This window comes from Amblyomma mixtum, chromosome 5, assembly GCF_055824585.1.
Source record: "Amblyomma mixtum isolate Tamu chromosome 5, ASM5582458v1, whole genome shotgun sequence".
Taxonomy (NCBI): domain Eukaryota; kingdom Metazoa; phylum Arthropoda; class Arachnida; order Ixodida; family Ixodidae; genus Amblyomma; species Amblyomma mixtum.
In genome coordinates this window covers 190,875,952-190,890,840 of record NC_143016.1, presented here as the reverse complement: position 1 = coordinate 190,890,840, position 14,889 = coordinate 190,875,952, and the positions used below count along the sequence as shown (strand labels likewise).

The 14,889-nt window shown below is 45.6% G+C and overlaps 1 protein-coding gene and 1 long non-coding RNA gene across 13 annotated transcripts in view; one reads left to right on the top strand and one right to left on the bottom strand.

Moving 5' to 3' along the window:
• Nucleotides 1-14,889, bottom strand: part of LOC149345254 (uncharacterized) — a 179,693-nt gene that overhangs the window by 2,215 nt on the left and 162,589 nt on the right. For 3 of the 12 annotated variants that reach the window (XR_016283261.1, XM_089546516.1, XM_089546517.1), the window contains one exon: nucleotides 12,144-14,812. The exons of 3 other annotated variants lie outside the window; for them this stretch is intronic. Coding sequence is in view for 7 of the 9 variants with exons in the window: in XM_089546517.1 (XP_089402643.1) it covers nucleotides 14,711-14,812 (102 nt within the window). In the remaining 2 variants the exon portion in view is untranslated. Of the gene's footprint in view, nucleotides 1-3,753; nucleotides 4,002-6,085; nucleotides 14,813-14,889 lie in introns of those variants that run through there. 6 more of the 12 variants (XM_089546520.1, XM_089546518.1, XM_089546519.1 and 3 more) reach the window with 6 other exon arrangements.
• LOC149345256 (uncharacterized) lies at nucleotides 3,313-14,761 on the top strand. Its single transcript, XR_016283262.1, has 2 exons — nucleotides 3,313-11,748; nucleotides 12,175-14,761. It is a non-coding gene; the product is annotated as an uncharacterized LOC149345256 (long non-coding RNA).

The following is a 14,889-nucleotide window of genomic DNA, read 5'->3' as shown; positions in this document are numbered from 1 at the left end:
CTGCCAAAGCCTGAGCGAGGGCAGGCTCCATCGTTCTCCCGTTAGGTGCATCCGTGACACGGGGAACAAATGGAAGGGTTTTATATCGAGGCCATGCCACTCTATGTCTTAGCGCCATGTCTTAGCCGCACATCTCCTCACACTAAACACGAATCCAACGAAATGTGGTTTCAGAAAGACACATCCTGTTTAAATTCCCATGCTCTAGAAATTTGTTCCATCACTGGGAAATAAAATCGGTTCATCTAACCTACTGATTCAGTACCTGGTGCGAATTGAGGGAGCATATGGGTAACATGACCGGGTTTTATTGCCAGCTTGAACCGGTCAAGACTAGGAAGAAATTTGCAGAATGAAAGCAGAAGCTCCAGGAAGTGAGATTTAGCGCAGAAAAAATGGGAATCATGGTTTATGATTATGAGCCCGACACGATCATGCTACCTAGAGTTAAAACACATCTTGGTATGTGGAAAAATGGTGGCAGAGAATGCCACCATTTGGCCATCATTTTTAGCTGTCATGAATTACCAACTAGCCCAATCAGCCACGCTGGCGGAGACTACATGCAAGACCAAAGGAAGGAAATTATGGAGAAAGCAAAAAATTCGTTATTCGGGGAATCTGTAAAGGCACAATGGTACCAGGCTTGACGTTCTCAAACGTTGTGGCATGCTTGGGATCTGCCATAGCTTCTATGCTTGAAAGAAAGCAGAACATAGACTGTGGGCTTGCCTGGGGGGCACATGGAAACACTATCAATGAAGCAGTTGAAGGTGGTATGGGGTGCACAACGTTCGAAGTGAGTGAGGCAAAAAGTAAGGTGGAGTATAAAGAAAGGTTGAGGCAGATACTACATAGAGGAGAAGAAGCAGATGGCCTCATACAAATGTCTAAGGGGAGGAAACGGCAGTACGACAATCATGAAACACAAAGTATGATCCTCAGAAAATACCCACTGGTAAGAGGAAATGACGGACAAACCAACGTTGCAGCTGTATAGAACGGCTAAGACTAACATTAAAAGGGCAATCATTTTTGAGAATTCCAAAGAAAGAAAGAGTCTGTGTGCATGATGACGAAGTGTTACTGTAAAAAATTTGATTGGTTTGGTTTATTGTGGTTTAACGTTCCAAAGCAACTTAGGCTATGAGGGACGCCGTTAGTGAAGGGCTCCGGAAATTTCAACCACCTGGGGTTCTTGCTAAGCCACTCAGGACAAGAACTGCAAAGCATGATCAATCAGCTAGACAGGCAGAGTAGAACGGTGGGGCTAAGAATTAACATGCAGAAAACCAAAGTAATGTTCAATAGCCTTGCAAGGGAACAGCAGTTTGCAATTGGTAGCGAGGTGCTGGAAGTAGTAAGAGAATATGTCTACTTAGGGCAGGTAGTGACCGCAGATCCGGATCATGAGAGGGAAATAACTAGAAGAATAAGAATGGGGTGGAGCGCGTATGGCAGGTTCTCTCAGGTCATGAATGGTAGCTTACCAATATCCCTAAAGAGAAAAGTATACAACAGCTGTATCCTACCGGTACTCACCTATGGGGCAGAAACATGGAGGCTAACAAAGAGGGTTCAGCTTAAGTTAAGAACAACGCAGCGAGCTATGGAAAGGAAAATGATAGGTGTAACGATAAGAGATCGGAAGAGGGCGGAGTGGGTGAGGGAACAAACGCGGGTTAATGACATCCTAGTTGAAATCAAGAGGAAGAAGTGGGCTTGGGCAGGGCATGTAATGCGAAGGCAAGATAACCGCTGGTCCTTAAGGGTAACGGAGTGGATTCCAAGAGAAAGCAAACGTAGCAGGGGACGGCAGAAAGTTAGGTGGGCGGATGAGATTAAGAAGTTTGCGGGGATACAGTGGCGGCAACTGTCAAAGGACAGGGTTAATTGGAGAGACATGGGAGAGGTCTTTGCCCTGCAGTGGGTGTAGTCAGGCTGATGATGATGATGATTATGGGGTTCTTTAACGTGCACTGATATCGCACAGTACACGGGCCTCAAGAATTTCACCTTCATCGAAATTCAGCCGCCGCGGCCGGGATCGAACCCGTGTTACTGTAAAAATTTGACACCACAGATGACATTTGTTGTTGCGCATGCAAAACAGAGAAATGATAGAGCATATACTTATGCACTGTAAGGCCTTGCTGCGACAGGAATCCGAGAAGAACAGGGATTTCAGAGCAGCCCGGGCATGCTCAATTACAATAAGAAGAGACAACTAGAGGATCGGAAGAGAATGTCAAGAAAGTAGCCTGCCTGCTGCCTAGCATGTCATATACTGGCTTTTTAGTGCGAAAGCCCTATTCCAGACGTACCAACACCTTGTCTTGAGCTCTTATCTTGTGCTCCGAACCTGAGCTATTCGGGGAGTTCGGAGAAGCATCGCGCCAGCTGTAGCCAGTGGGAGGCAGTGAAATTAATGATTCGCGAGAGGTCGCTCGGGAAGGACATGGGTTGCACAATGCCTTCCAATGGCTGTGATAGAAACAGCCACCTGCCAGTGCAGTGGTGCATAGGTTAACCGTTGTGCCACTGTGCTGGAGTGGTACATGGACTCACCGAGATCTACGAATTAAGTAGAGAATGGGCGATTCTGCATACACAGGCTTTAACCCTCTTTGCCCTTAAGGCAGAGCACAAATATCCCTTGCTTTCGCATGTGTACTCGGTTTAACTAGGTTAAACTTCGCTCTACAACTTTTCATCCTCTTCAACATCTCTTTTTGTCTATCTTAACTTCTTTGGTAACGATGCTGCAATCAACTGCATCTAGTTCCTCAATTTGGGCATTTACATCTCAGGTGTCCATTATTTTTAAATTTTCATCACCATCATCGCCAGCCTGACTACAGCCACTCCAGGGCAAAGGCCTCTCCCATGTCTCTCCAAGTAACCCCGTCCTTCGCCAGTTGCGGGCACCGTATCCCCGCAAACTTCTTAATCTCATCCGCCCACCTAATCTTCTGCTGCCCCTTGCTATGCTTGCCTTCTATAGGAATCCAATCCGTTACCCTTAAGCACCAGCGGTTATCTTGCCCTCGCATTACATGTCCTGCCCAAGCCCACTTATTCCTCTTGATTTCGACTAGGATGTCATTAACACGCGTTTGTTCCCTCACCCACTCTGCCCACTTCCGATCTCTTAACGTTAAACCTATCATTGTTCTTTCCATAGCTCGCTGCATTGTGCTTAACTTAAGCTGAACCCTCTTAGTTAGTCACCCCATTCTTATTGTTCTAGTTATTTCCCTCTCATGATCCGGATCAGCAGCCACTACCTGTCCTAAATAGACATGTTCTCTTACTACTTCCAGCACCTCGCCACCAATTGTGCACTGCTGTTGCCTTGCTAGACTGTTGAATATTACTTTGGTTACTTTCATATCCCTGCGAGCTCTTCATTGTTCTGTCTACACTCTCTATGCCTGTCCACAAACAGAATGCTGCTATCCACGTCCTCTTCCCCACAACTGCAGCTCAGTCCAATACATCGTTTTGCACCATCTATTAACTAAAAGCACACAAACACAGCCATGCGAACAAGGAAGATGCATTGAGGCATTTGTGCAACTGAATGGGAATGACAACAACTTGTCTGTCAAAAAATTACCAAGCAATGCGTATCTGTCACACTTTGCTTTTGCTGGTCAGAACGTTTTCCTGTGCAAGTGTGACGGAGGATGTTTAGCGAAACGTCTGGCCCCAGTTGCCACTGAGAAGCACTCTTCAGCCAGTGGATTTTACCCTTTGCAACAACCCTCATGTGCCAGTGGTTCACGCAGGCCAGCACAGGGGGCAATGTCAGAGGGACAACGCACAGGTGCATCCTTCTGGCGAACCAGTCAGCAGCAGCAGGAAGCGGGCACCCCGGCGTATCCCGGCTGGAGGGTGGGTGCCTCCCCGGACAGCGCTTGTGCCAGGGCAGCTGCCAGCAGGGTGAGCAACAGCGCCGTCTCCAGCGTGCACAGGCGTAGCACCGCACGGAGGGCAGCCTACACGGCCCCCGGGCGGGTGACTCTAGCGACCAAGTAGGGCTCAACTCTGAGCTTTTTGGGAAGATCGAACACGCGATCACTCATCGACGTTATTAATATTAGCGAGAAAAAAAAACATAATTATGATGAGAAAACCGGAAAAACATATCTAAACGAATTTCACCCAGAGAACTCCCCCCTCCCAAAAAAAGAGAAAAAATTGTGAAGCCAGCTTGGTTCACAGACCCATCTAAAGGATTCCTTAGAACTTGATGGGGCATGAAATGATATTTACTATGCCTAGAAAAGGTGTGCAACCAATCGGTATTCCATAACTTGTCATCGCAGCGCAAAAAACAACAGGGGACACATAAGGGTGCGATGCGATAGCGTTAATGAGCCCTTATGTGTGGAACTGGTCATTCTCTACTTTACGTTCACAGATCACTGGGAGTCCTCATACACTGAGAGGAGCAGTGGTTAAGCAATGGCAGGTGCGGCCACCGGTGGCACTTGTGCAACCCAGGTTGGTTTTCCCGAGCAATCTCTCACGACCACTCATTAATTTAACTGCCACTTGCCACGGTGGGCAGTTTGCTCACAATACAATGGACAGCTTTCGATGATACCCGAGGTCATGTGACTTATGCGACCCACTTAGGTTCTTCTTTAGGAATTTTTCGCCCACAGTCAACGAGCCCACAACGACACTGGCTTTTCTGTGACACGGGCTTCTTAATGCTATTGCGTTAAAATTTTTAACCTGCAGCTTCACAAATACCGAAGAAATCGGCGATCAAAAATGACGCTCCTCCTATCCCCTCAACACATGCTGACAGGCAAGAAAAAAATTAAGAAAACAGGTCGTGACAGCTCCTCGCAGCACCCCACCCCACCCCACCGACGTCACTTAAACGCATCCAGTGAGGAGCATCCTAAATTTTGAAAGCACTTATGTGCCAGTAAGGTTAGTGGTGTAGCCATGCTCCTTAGTGTCCTGCCATTGTTATTACTGCTAATTGTACCTGTCTGTGATGCTGCTTGTTTTTAATCAAGTTAGTATTAATCTACCGGGGGTCCCGTGACAGTCGCTTGACTTTGGGACCCTCGCCTGTATACTGAATTTATGTAACCGATTTGTACTCAATAAATTCTTATCTTATCTAAAAAAAAAAAAAAATAGTGTGCACACGTGGCATCAATACTTTGATTAGATGTTGGTTGTCAATAATTTTATTATCTTTGGCGACTACGTTGTGCTAGTGATTGCTGTATGAGACTGTGCAGGCAGTCTGGTGGCCGCAGGAAAGGTTAAAAATAAGCACAGTTATGAGTAGCATTTGTCCCATCCGGTTCTATTTGTCCTTGTCTTTACGAGCGCTTTAAAAATTTAAGGTGCTATACTAACTAGCCCAGCAGACAACCTTGTTAATCCAATGAGGAGGCTTGCCCAGATTCCGCACTCTACTAATAAAAGCGGGGCAGGGGTGGCTAAGAACGCGCGGTGAGGTGTCGCTCAAATTGGCTACGAGGAGCTATTTTCAAAATGAGTAGTAAATGACAGGGTCCATGCACACCTTATAAATTTGATCAAGTACTCACAGAGACCATCTCCACAGATTTGCTGCATTACAGTACGACCATGAAAATTCTTCCAGGGTTCATTCAATACAGCAGGCAGTTCTCGCATAGCCGGACAGCTGTGCAGCAAATACGGTAACGCTGTACCGGTAATACACTACCATTACCAGCTAGGCTTGACTAGCCTCATTTGCCGTATGCTAGCAGTTACCATAGTTACCGTGCTTACCGCACGCTGACGCTAAAACTAATAAGTTTCAGCGCAGCCAGACAGCTATGTGCCTAGTACAGCAATGCACCATTGCCACCACTGCCGCATATACGCCTATCCACTTTTGCCGTACAGTTGCAGTTAGGGTAGTATATGCCATACGACAGTGCTAAATCTCTAACTATTTATGCCGCTATAAAATACAATTCACTGCAACTAGCGACCCACTTTTTTTCTTTTTGTAGAAGCAGAGAAAGCAGAGCGAGTTGGAAATACTCCATAATGAAAAAACAGCACGAAAACGCACAAGGACAAAAATACAAAAAGTTTATTGTGTCTCTCCGTGTCTTTTGGTCCTTGTGCTTTTTCAAGACATTTTTTCGTAATGGACCACACAATTTTTGCTTCAGCGCTTCATATATTCGACTAGTTTCGATTTCAAGGATATTTCGCTTAACAAAGATTCCAAACATGGCACATATAAAAGAATGTTTCCGATATGTCGAAATTCTCTTTCTCTTCATCATTTCTCTTAATAAAATTAAAGTCTGCAGTGAAGCTTTGCCCACATTCATTACTGCAACACAGAATTCCTCCAGGATAAAAACACAGTCCGTTTTTCTTGTTGGAAACAAGCAGGAAATCACAAGATGAAATTATAAGCTCAAGAATTCTGGTGCCTTTAGCATTTAACACGGACATGAAAAATCTAATTTCCTTTACTGTCATTATTGTACAGCAGTGTAATATGGGTAATGGCTTATTGTTACAGCGAGCATTAGAATAATGTTATCAAATTGTTACGCAAGTTCAAGTAACACTACATGTTACATTGGAAGGCTATGTTAATGATATGGAGACTTTGCCCCATGTAGTCCCCTTTGGTTTGCTTTCCTGCGATGCACCCTCCCTGGTTATTACCGTAACTAACAAGAGAGGGTGCCTGCGCTGCAGCGACACGGATGGTGTGACTGCTACGACACGCTCTTTGGCTGGAAAACTGGTCAAATACCGACGTGTCGGCACAACGCTTCCACTCTTTACACACGACGCTCCGCTCTTTACACACGTTTATACGGTAATTTAGCAATGAGATGTGGGCCAGAACAGTATGGTCTCATGTGTTTGCTAAACATTGGAGTCACCCGTCTGTCTACAGCACAGAGTTCAGCACATGCAGCTTTTTAGGACTCAAAGAGGTAGCATAGCCAACACAACAGAGCACTCTGAAGCGGGGCCCCCCACTTCACAGTGAATTAGGCACTGTTACTGCTTTCTTCAGTACATACAGGGTCTGTCCTGAAAGTAACGAGACAAGTTGTGGCATGGCAAACCGGTATTGGAGGAAGGAGGGGGAACCTTCAGCGTCACAATGCGATGAGCTCAGTTGGCTTCGAGCAGGCAAAGCGAGTGGACATGTTTGAGCGCTGTGGGGACGCGATTCATCCCCTGTGGTTTGCTTCCCTGCAATGCACCCTGAACTCGACCCCGGTGGTTCGCTTCCCTGCAATGCACCCTCCTTAGTTGTGTTACTTTAACTAACAGGGGAGGCCGCTGGCGTCGCAGCGACATGGATGGCGTGTTTGCTTCGCGCGCGCGTGGAGGAGAGATGGGCCTCTTCTGCTCGGCAGCGGAAAGCGCGTGGGCGTTCACACGCAAGGCTCCGCTCTTCGTCGGTGGGTGACCTCGTGAGGACAACGTTCCCTCACATCTCGTCCCATCCGTCCATGGAGTCTCTCCCCTGCCTCAGCGCGGGCGAACGTTTGCTTGTAACCGTGCTGGTGAGTTGGACGTCCTCGATTCATCAGCGCATTTTGTTGCTAGCTGGCATTATTGTTGTTGCAGCAATAAATGCCTGTTTGTGGCAGCCAGTGTCATTCCTTTGTCTCCCTCAGAGCAAGGTCTGCCGTGGTCGGCATGCGCGATCATGGGGTGGGGTCCAGCGGTCTTGAACTTTGTCAGCCGTGGTTAAGCAGGAAGAATATATTTATCCCCCCTATTACAAAACCCACAATGTTAACAACTAAATAACGTTGAATGTAGCACTGCAAATATTATATCAACATTCGAATTAAAAATTACATGGTAAAGCTATGTTTTAAACATTTTTATGCTCAAATCATATCTATATCATAGCATTACAAATTCTAATATTATTACATTTATGCCTGCACCATAAAACATAATTGCCAATATTTTCAAGTATCGTGTCTCAAAACTTTTTCCACTGTTTGCGCAGTAATTATGTTTTACAACATGAACTTGGCAGTTTGATATCTTGGTTAGTTAGTAGTTATATTGGGTTTTATGGCACAAAAGCAACAAAGGCTATGAAACGCCAAACAGAGGGTTAGAACGTGTTGTGTTAAAGGAGATACCTATAGTTACCTATAGGAGGTACCTATATACTGGCTCCTTTAAGAAACTTGAAAATAATTGATCACCTAAAAGCAACATGGAGTAAAATGAATGTATTCATTGTAGAATGTTCTAAAATACTTTTTTTTTTCTCAGTTGTTCAAGTTTTGTACATGAAATTAAAATGTTTGTTGCGAGTTCACCACCACACATTTCACAGAGAGTTTCGTCGTGTTTTGTCAGTAAGAAGTTGTGTGTAAGGTGTGTGTCCAATGGGTACACAAGATAAAATAACTTCTGTAAAATGTTCTTGATGTCTACATGATTTCCATCCTCCCAAATTAGATTTTACAGAGTGCAGTTTGTTGTTCGCTTGCTCCTCCCATGTAGCCTGCCACTTATTTCTGAGTTCACTGTACGTTAGCTTCAGACAATCCCTGTGGGGTACGTTCATTTGTTTTATTTGACCAAATCGTGCCTGGCTGCATGTCTATCTGCTTTCTTAATACCTACTATTCCAACATAGCTAGGGACACAGCAGAATTTAAAGTTGTGGGGACACGCTTACTCATCTCCTGTGGTTCGCTTCCCCTCAATGCACCCTCCTCAGTCGTGTTACCTTAACTAACAGGGCAGGGCGTGTTTGCTGCGCGCGCGTGGGGGAGAGACGGGCCTCTTCTGCTTGGGGCCGTTGAAGCGCGTTGACGTTCGGCGCGAGGCTCTGCTCTCCGCCGGCTGGCGCGAACCCTCATGGGGGGGGATGTTCACCCCACATCTCGTCCCGTCCGGCCTCGGAGATATTCCGTCTGCCCTACCGTGGGCGAACATTCACTCGTAACTGTGCTGGTGAGTTGGACGTCCTCGATTCCTCAGCGTATTTTGTTGCTAGCTGGCATTGTTGTAACAATAAATGCCTTGTTTGTGTCAGCCAGTGTGTCGTTCCTTTGTTCCCTCAGAGCAAGGCCTGCCATGGTCGGCATGCACTTGGTAGCATACGCGACCACGGGGTGGGGTCCGGAGATTTTGAACTGTGTCAGACACGGTTAAACAGGGAGAACGTATTTATCTCCCCAATTAAAACCCCACAAAGTTTATGTTTTTGTGTTGTGACTATGTTATGTATGATGTTTCCTATTTTACTTACTGGTAATACACGTCACAACTATATTCAAAACACTGAGAGCGAAGCCAGAGGAAGGCAGCATGAAGCCTGAACTCGATCAGAAGGACTCCCCACAGAGCCACACTTTCTCCCACGCTTTTTAATGTTGTGCTAAACGATCTCCCGCGGAGACTGAATGCAATTGCCGGGCTCAGACACATTATTTACGCTGATGACATTACGCTCTGGAGCACACGAGGAAGCCCAGACGAACAGATGGACACCATCCAGCAGGGCACAAACGTTGTCAGGAACTACTTCAGCACTCTGGGTCTTGAGTGTTCGCCTAGCAAGAGCGAATATGTAGCAGTCTTAGATGACCAGACTAAGAGAGCAGAACAGGAAAACCTAATTCAACTGCACGTAAACGAGCAGCCCATACCTCGTAAACAGCATACAGGAATCTTGGGGTGCTGCTGACAACAAGACTTCCGATCAGACGTTTGGATGAAAAAAATGCTTCAACAAGTGAACCAAATTGTACAGATGCTCAAGAGAATCCGGGTTCAGCGGCATTTCTAGAGTGCAGTGTTTTGAGCATACTAAGTGCGTCAGTGTAACTGATGCTGTTCTCTTATGTTCTTTCTTACTATTTGCTCTATCGCTACGAAGACAGCATAACACTTGGCAGTAAAAACCGATGTGCACTGTGGCAGTCGTATAATTTCTTCACTGTTTCGTTGAATTACTGAACTTCCAACATGAATTTCTGTTTTTGAGCCATCAGTGCAAAATTCAGTGTAGATGTCATTTTTTTCTTGCAGTGCAAAGAATTCGTGTAGTATGTGCTCGCGTGGAGTTTGCTTTTTGTCTAAATGTGTAATGTGAAGTCGCATACTGCGGGGAAGCTGTACCATGGCGGCAAATGGTCCTGTCTAGATGCAGTGTTAGGTAGAGTACCTAACACAGCTAACTCTTCGCATTTATTAAAAACTCAGTTATAATGGCTTCATAAAATGTGGTTTGTTCTTGAATATTCTTTTGGACGTGCACTTGGTGACAATGGGATGGCAGAAATATTTCGGAAGAGAACAGATTTATCCCATCCCCAGCTTGTATACGGCAGGAAGCCCACGACAACACTCAACACAATGCTCCCGCACGTTCATTCTTTTGGGTTTTTCTGGGGTTGTTTTTCAGGAAGTTTGGCAAAAATTAAGAATTTATCCTTTGCTTCTTCAATTTTTCGCTTATATGTCTTTGCAAAGCACAGGTACATGGTCCAGTCTATGAGAGCTTCAGTGTGCATAACTTTCGCATACAGACACCTTTGCTGTGGCTGACTGGAACACACAGTGAACAACACGGTGGTCACTGATGCACAGAGGCACATTCGGGGTGAGTTGCAAGAACTAAGTCAAGTATAGCATCAGCCCTTGTCGGAGAAGAAACAAGCTGCATCAGTTGAAATAAATGCAACAAATCGAGACAATCAGCAGACCCACGCAGCTGACTAGAATCAGCAAGTGAAACAGATGACCAACTGATGGATGGGAAGTCAGTCTCCGGCCATGATAACAGGCAAGTTCACGTACTTGTTCTGAGCATGAGTTAAAATATTGTTTAACTCTGCAACAAAGTCAGTGGAATAATCCGGCGGCATGTAACATGCGCCAATACCTACTGTAAAGTTCGGCAAAGAGCAAGAAACCCACAAAATTTCAAGTGCACTATCTACAGTGATAAGTGTTGTATGTACGTCTTTTCGCACAGCAATCATGACACCACCACCTCTTTTATCTGCACTGTTTTTACGAAAGATAGAAAGCAAGTTTGAAATCTTAAGTTCTGAACTGTCAATTTCTGGAGTTAACCATGCTTCTCTTCCAACGATGGCGTCAGCAACGCAAATATAGATGAAGGAGGCAAGCTGGTCTTGCTTATTGATGATGCTTCCAAAATTTGCTGAGATGAAAGAAAACGGGGTTGTTTTAGTAGCGTCTTGCCACCATGTAGCCTGTCACGGGTGGCTGCTTTGGTTTTCGACTGCTTCGGCTGGCAATGGTTGGTGACTTTGTGGAGAGCATAAACAGGCCTTGTCACTCACCATGTCATATCTGTACTGCTTATCATATCGGTACTCATATCACAGTTTTCATTCAGCGTCAGACTTTTGTAGGGGGCGAGCGCAGTTGTTCAAACCACACCAAGAAGGCAGCGAAAAAAAAGAATGTGTCAACCGTTCTTTCTTTTCACATTTTCAGGCAAGGTGCACCTTATGTTCAAGAGACGGGATTTGGAGGAGGGGGACAGTCCTACAAACAAAGAAACATCAGGGAGCTTCATTTGTTTCGTCGCCTCTGCCTTGTCTACGGTGCATACACAGGGGGACGATGCCGTCAAAATGTGTGGCTGTGGGCTGCCCCGCCAAAACAACAAAGCTTCCGCTGCGTGTGTGCCAGGCGTGGTTCTGATTGGTAGCACCCAATCTCAGTACTGGGTGAGTGAAACGGGTGAGTGAAACGCATTTTGTCTGATGTTTTTATTTTCAATTTTCAAAGAGGAACAACTTTCATTTGCATGCTCTGATTCCAATAATTGTTTTACCACTGTTCTCTGGAATGCATGATGACCCATTTTTATGACATTAATCGGCACTGAAGAAAGCAATGCGGTGCTCTAAGGACTACTGTCTGCATCAGTATTCCAAATAATACCTTCATTTGATCTGCTGTGGTCTGCAGCTCTACTCCCTCTTTCAGTAATGCATAAATGTTTGTCAACAAGGCCAGCTCACTAAACATTTCTTGCAAAATACTCAAGAGGCTCAATCAAGAAGTTGCACACTGATGACTGAATGTACAATTGGCATTTGTAGGAGTAAAATGCTTAGAAATCCACTTCACTTCCCCCCCCCCCCCTTTTTTTTTTCATTTCAGTTCTGGTGGATAGGGTGGCAGGAACTATTCGTCCTTGCAGTCTTTGCTGGCAGTACCTGTTGCTCTCTGTACGCTCTCTTGAGGCAGTGAAGTCTGTTGAAGTAAACAAGAATTACCCGATGAATGTTAGTTGTACAAATTTTCAATAAATGGATACTTATTGTTACTGCTGCAGTCTCATCCAGCTCATCGTCAGAAAAGTCACCATCTGAGACATTTCTATGAGCAATTTTTAACGAAAACTGCTCCGCTGATGATGGCGGCCTTTTTGTGATCTTGTAGGCCTATAATACAGAAAATGCGTGCTTGAAATCACGTAAGCAATCTGTGTGTGTTTATAGATATTGTGGTCATTTAGGCGTGCTGTTTTGTCGTCTCCTCGCGCCACCAACACAAAGATAAATTTTATCAGCAAAAACCAGACACTTCAATTAGCAACTGGCCACAAATTTTAATTACTGCTGAACAGGCACGATGGCAAAATGAAGATGGTTGGTTGGTTTGTGGGGTATAACGTCCCAAAGCGACTAAGGCTAAATGAAGAAATTTCTTGAAGGTACTCATTTGCTGACCCATAGAATGTGGAGGCATCCATCCTGACTGATTGTTTGTGGTCTAGCTTCGCAGTCTCAAAGCGCGATGGCGATAGTGTTTCACTTGCGATGTGTCTATAAATGAGTACACGGCACCTGAATGCCCCAAAAGCCATTTTGCTGGTGACGACAGCTGATACAAGTCTGCGTGCATAAATGTGGACACCGCCACTGATGGGGATATCAATAATTTTTTTGACCCACCAATCTCACTGTGTAGCACACCACTCTCACTGAAAATGGAGACTTTATAAGCTACCGAAAAGACAGAAACAGAGGTGTCGCAATCACCAACCAAATTCGCAAGTAGACTGTGCATATCCCATTCACTATAAAGCAGTGGCAACTCTCAGCATGGACATCACGAGTGGTGGGAAATTTTCTCAGCCATGAGAGCATTTTCTGCTGCCCCCAAATAGAGCCAGACAATCAACTTTTACTCAGACCAACATTGTGATGGAGTAGCTCTCAAATTACAAAAAAAAAACAAGCAATGATACAAAAAGTGCAAGTCTCAAGGTGACAACTCGCGTTAGCATTGCGCTCCTCCATGTAGCTGTAGTCATCGTTGCCTTGTGTTTATGTCTGCATTCAAGAGATGGCAGTAAGAGCAAAGGCGGCACCACGGCACATGTATATACAGCCGTGCCCCGTTGATATGGACAGCTCGAATTATGGACAGTTTTTCCTGGAACCAAACTTTTTCAATGTATTTACGACTCGTTAACGTGAAAACTCGCTGGCTGGACAATGGGTAGGTTGGAAAGGCAAGGAGCCCATTGGGACCGGTGTTTCTTTGTCCTGTTAATATGGACAGCGATGAGTACAAAATCCCGAGTGCCTCTATCAGGGGCAGCATTCTGTAAGCTATTTCCCATTGTCCCTTTCACACACGTTCCGTCCTCTATCAGTGGTCACTCAGTTGCACCCGCGACTTTCCAGAGCCTGTGGCAAGTGACCCGACTATTGGGTGGTTGGCAACCAGACCTCAACATTGGCTGCAATCCAGTGGTCAGGTCCAGTCACCTGCTGTTGGCAGCACACTGTGATGCCCTTCACCATTTGCTGCATATTGCATCCAATTTCAGCCAATGGTAAGGTCCAGTCACCAACCATCCAATGGCCGGATCACTTGAAAGCTGAGGGTATAACTGATTGACCACTTACAGAGGACCATGCATGCAGAACCCCAGCAAAAGGCAGTGCAAAAATACAAATGCCATAGGACTGCATGTGTGTGTGTGAGGCGGGGTTCATGCTTCATAGTGGCAAGGTACCTGGTGCATGAACGGCTGCAAAAAGGCCGAATGAGCACAGAGCAACTGGAATGTGAACAGTCGTAGTAGGAGATACACGATCACGCCAGGAAGCGCCGTCACGCATTTCAAGGGCCCTTCATGCATGCTTCGATCATCCTGCACCACAGATTTTGAAGATAATGGCAATCAAATTAATGCACCTAAAGCTTCCAAGATTGCCCGATTTCCACTCCACTGCCCATGACCAAGCACATAAGCAGTCAGTAATCATAAAGCGCTTTCATTTCAGATTATTTGTTTTTGATTTTTTTTCTTCATGAATCATTATTACGGACCAAGGGCATCCACAGAACTTTTTTCCAGGGGGGGGGGGGCACCCGATGTCCGGGGGGGATGGGGGCGGCAGTAGGTTAGCACCAAAAAGTGAACTAGTGCATAAATAATATCTGTAATTCCGGGGGGGGAGGCAACCCCCCCCCCTCCCTTCCGGACGCCCATGTTACGGACTATTTGCCTTATGAACACTTTTTCTCGGGAACCAGTGTGTCCATATTTATGAGGCACGAATGTATACTCCGCATGCAGGCAGCTGTAAAGATTTTTTTGTTGTTCCCATGTTAGGGGCATGAAAGTTGTTCACCTCATCACTCGAACAGAACATGGTGTCAGATGTGCCTTTTGTTGTCACTGCAACCATTCGTTTCCTTTTGAACGAGAACAGTGCCTGGATTTGGGGTCACAGCCAAAAGCTTTCGCTGGCATCAAGTCATTGCTCAAGCCTGAAACCTGTAGAAGGGGAAGGCAGAAAGTAAGGTGGGCGGATGAGTTTAAGAAATGTAGTTCAGCAGGATGCATTGTTGGGC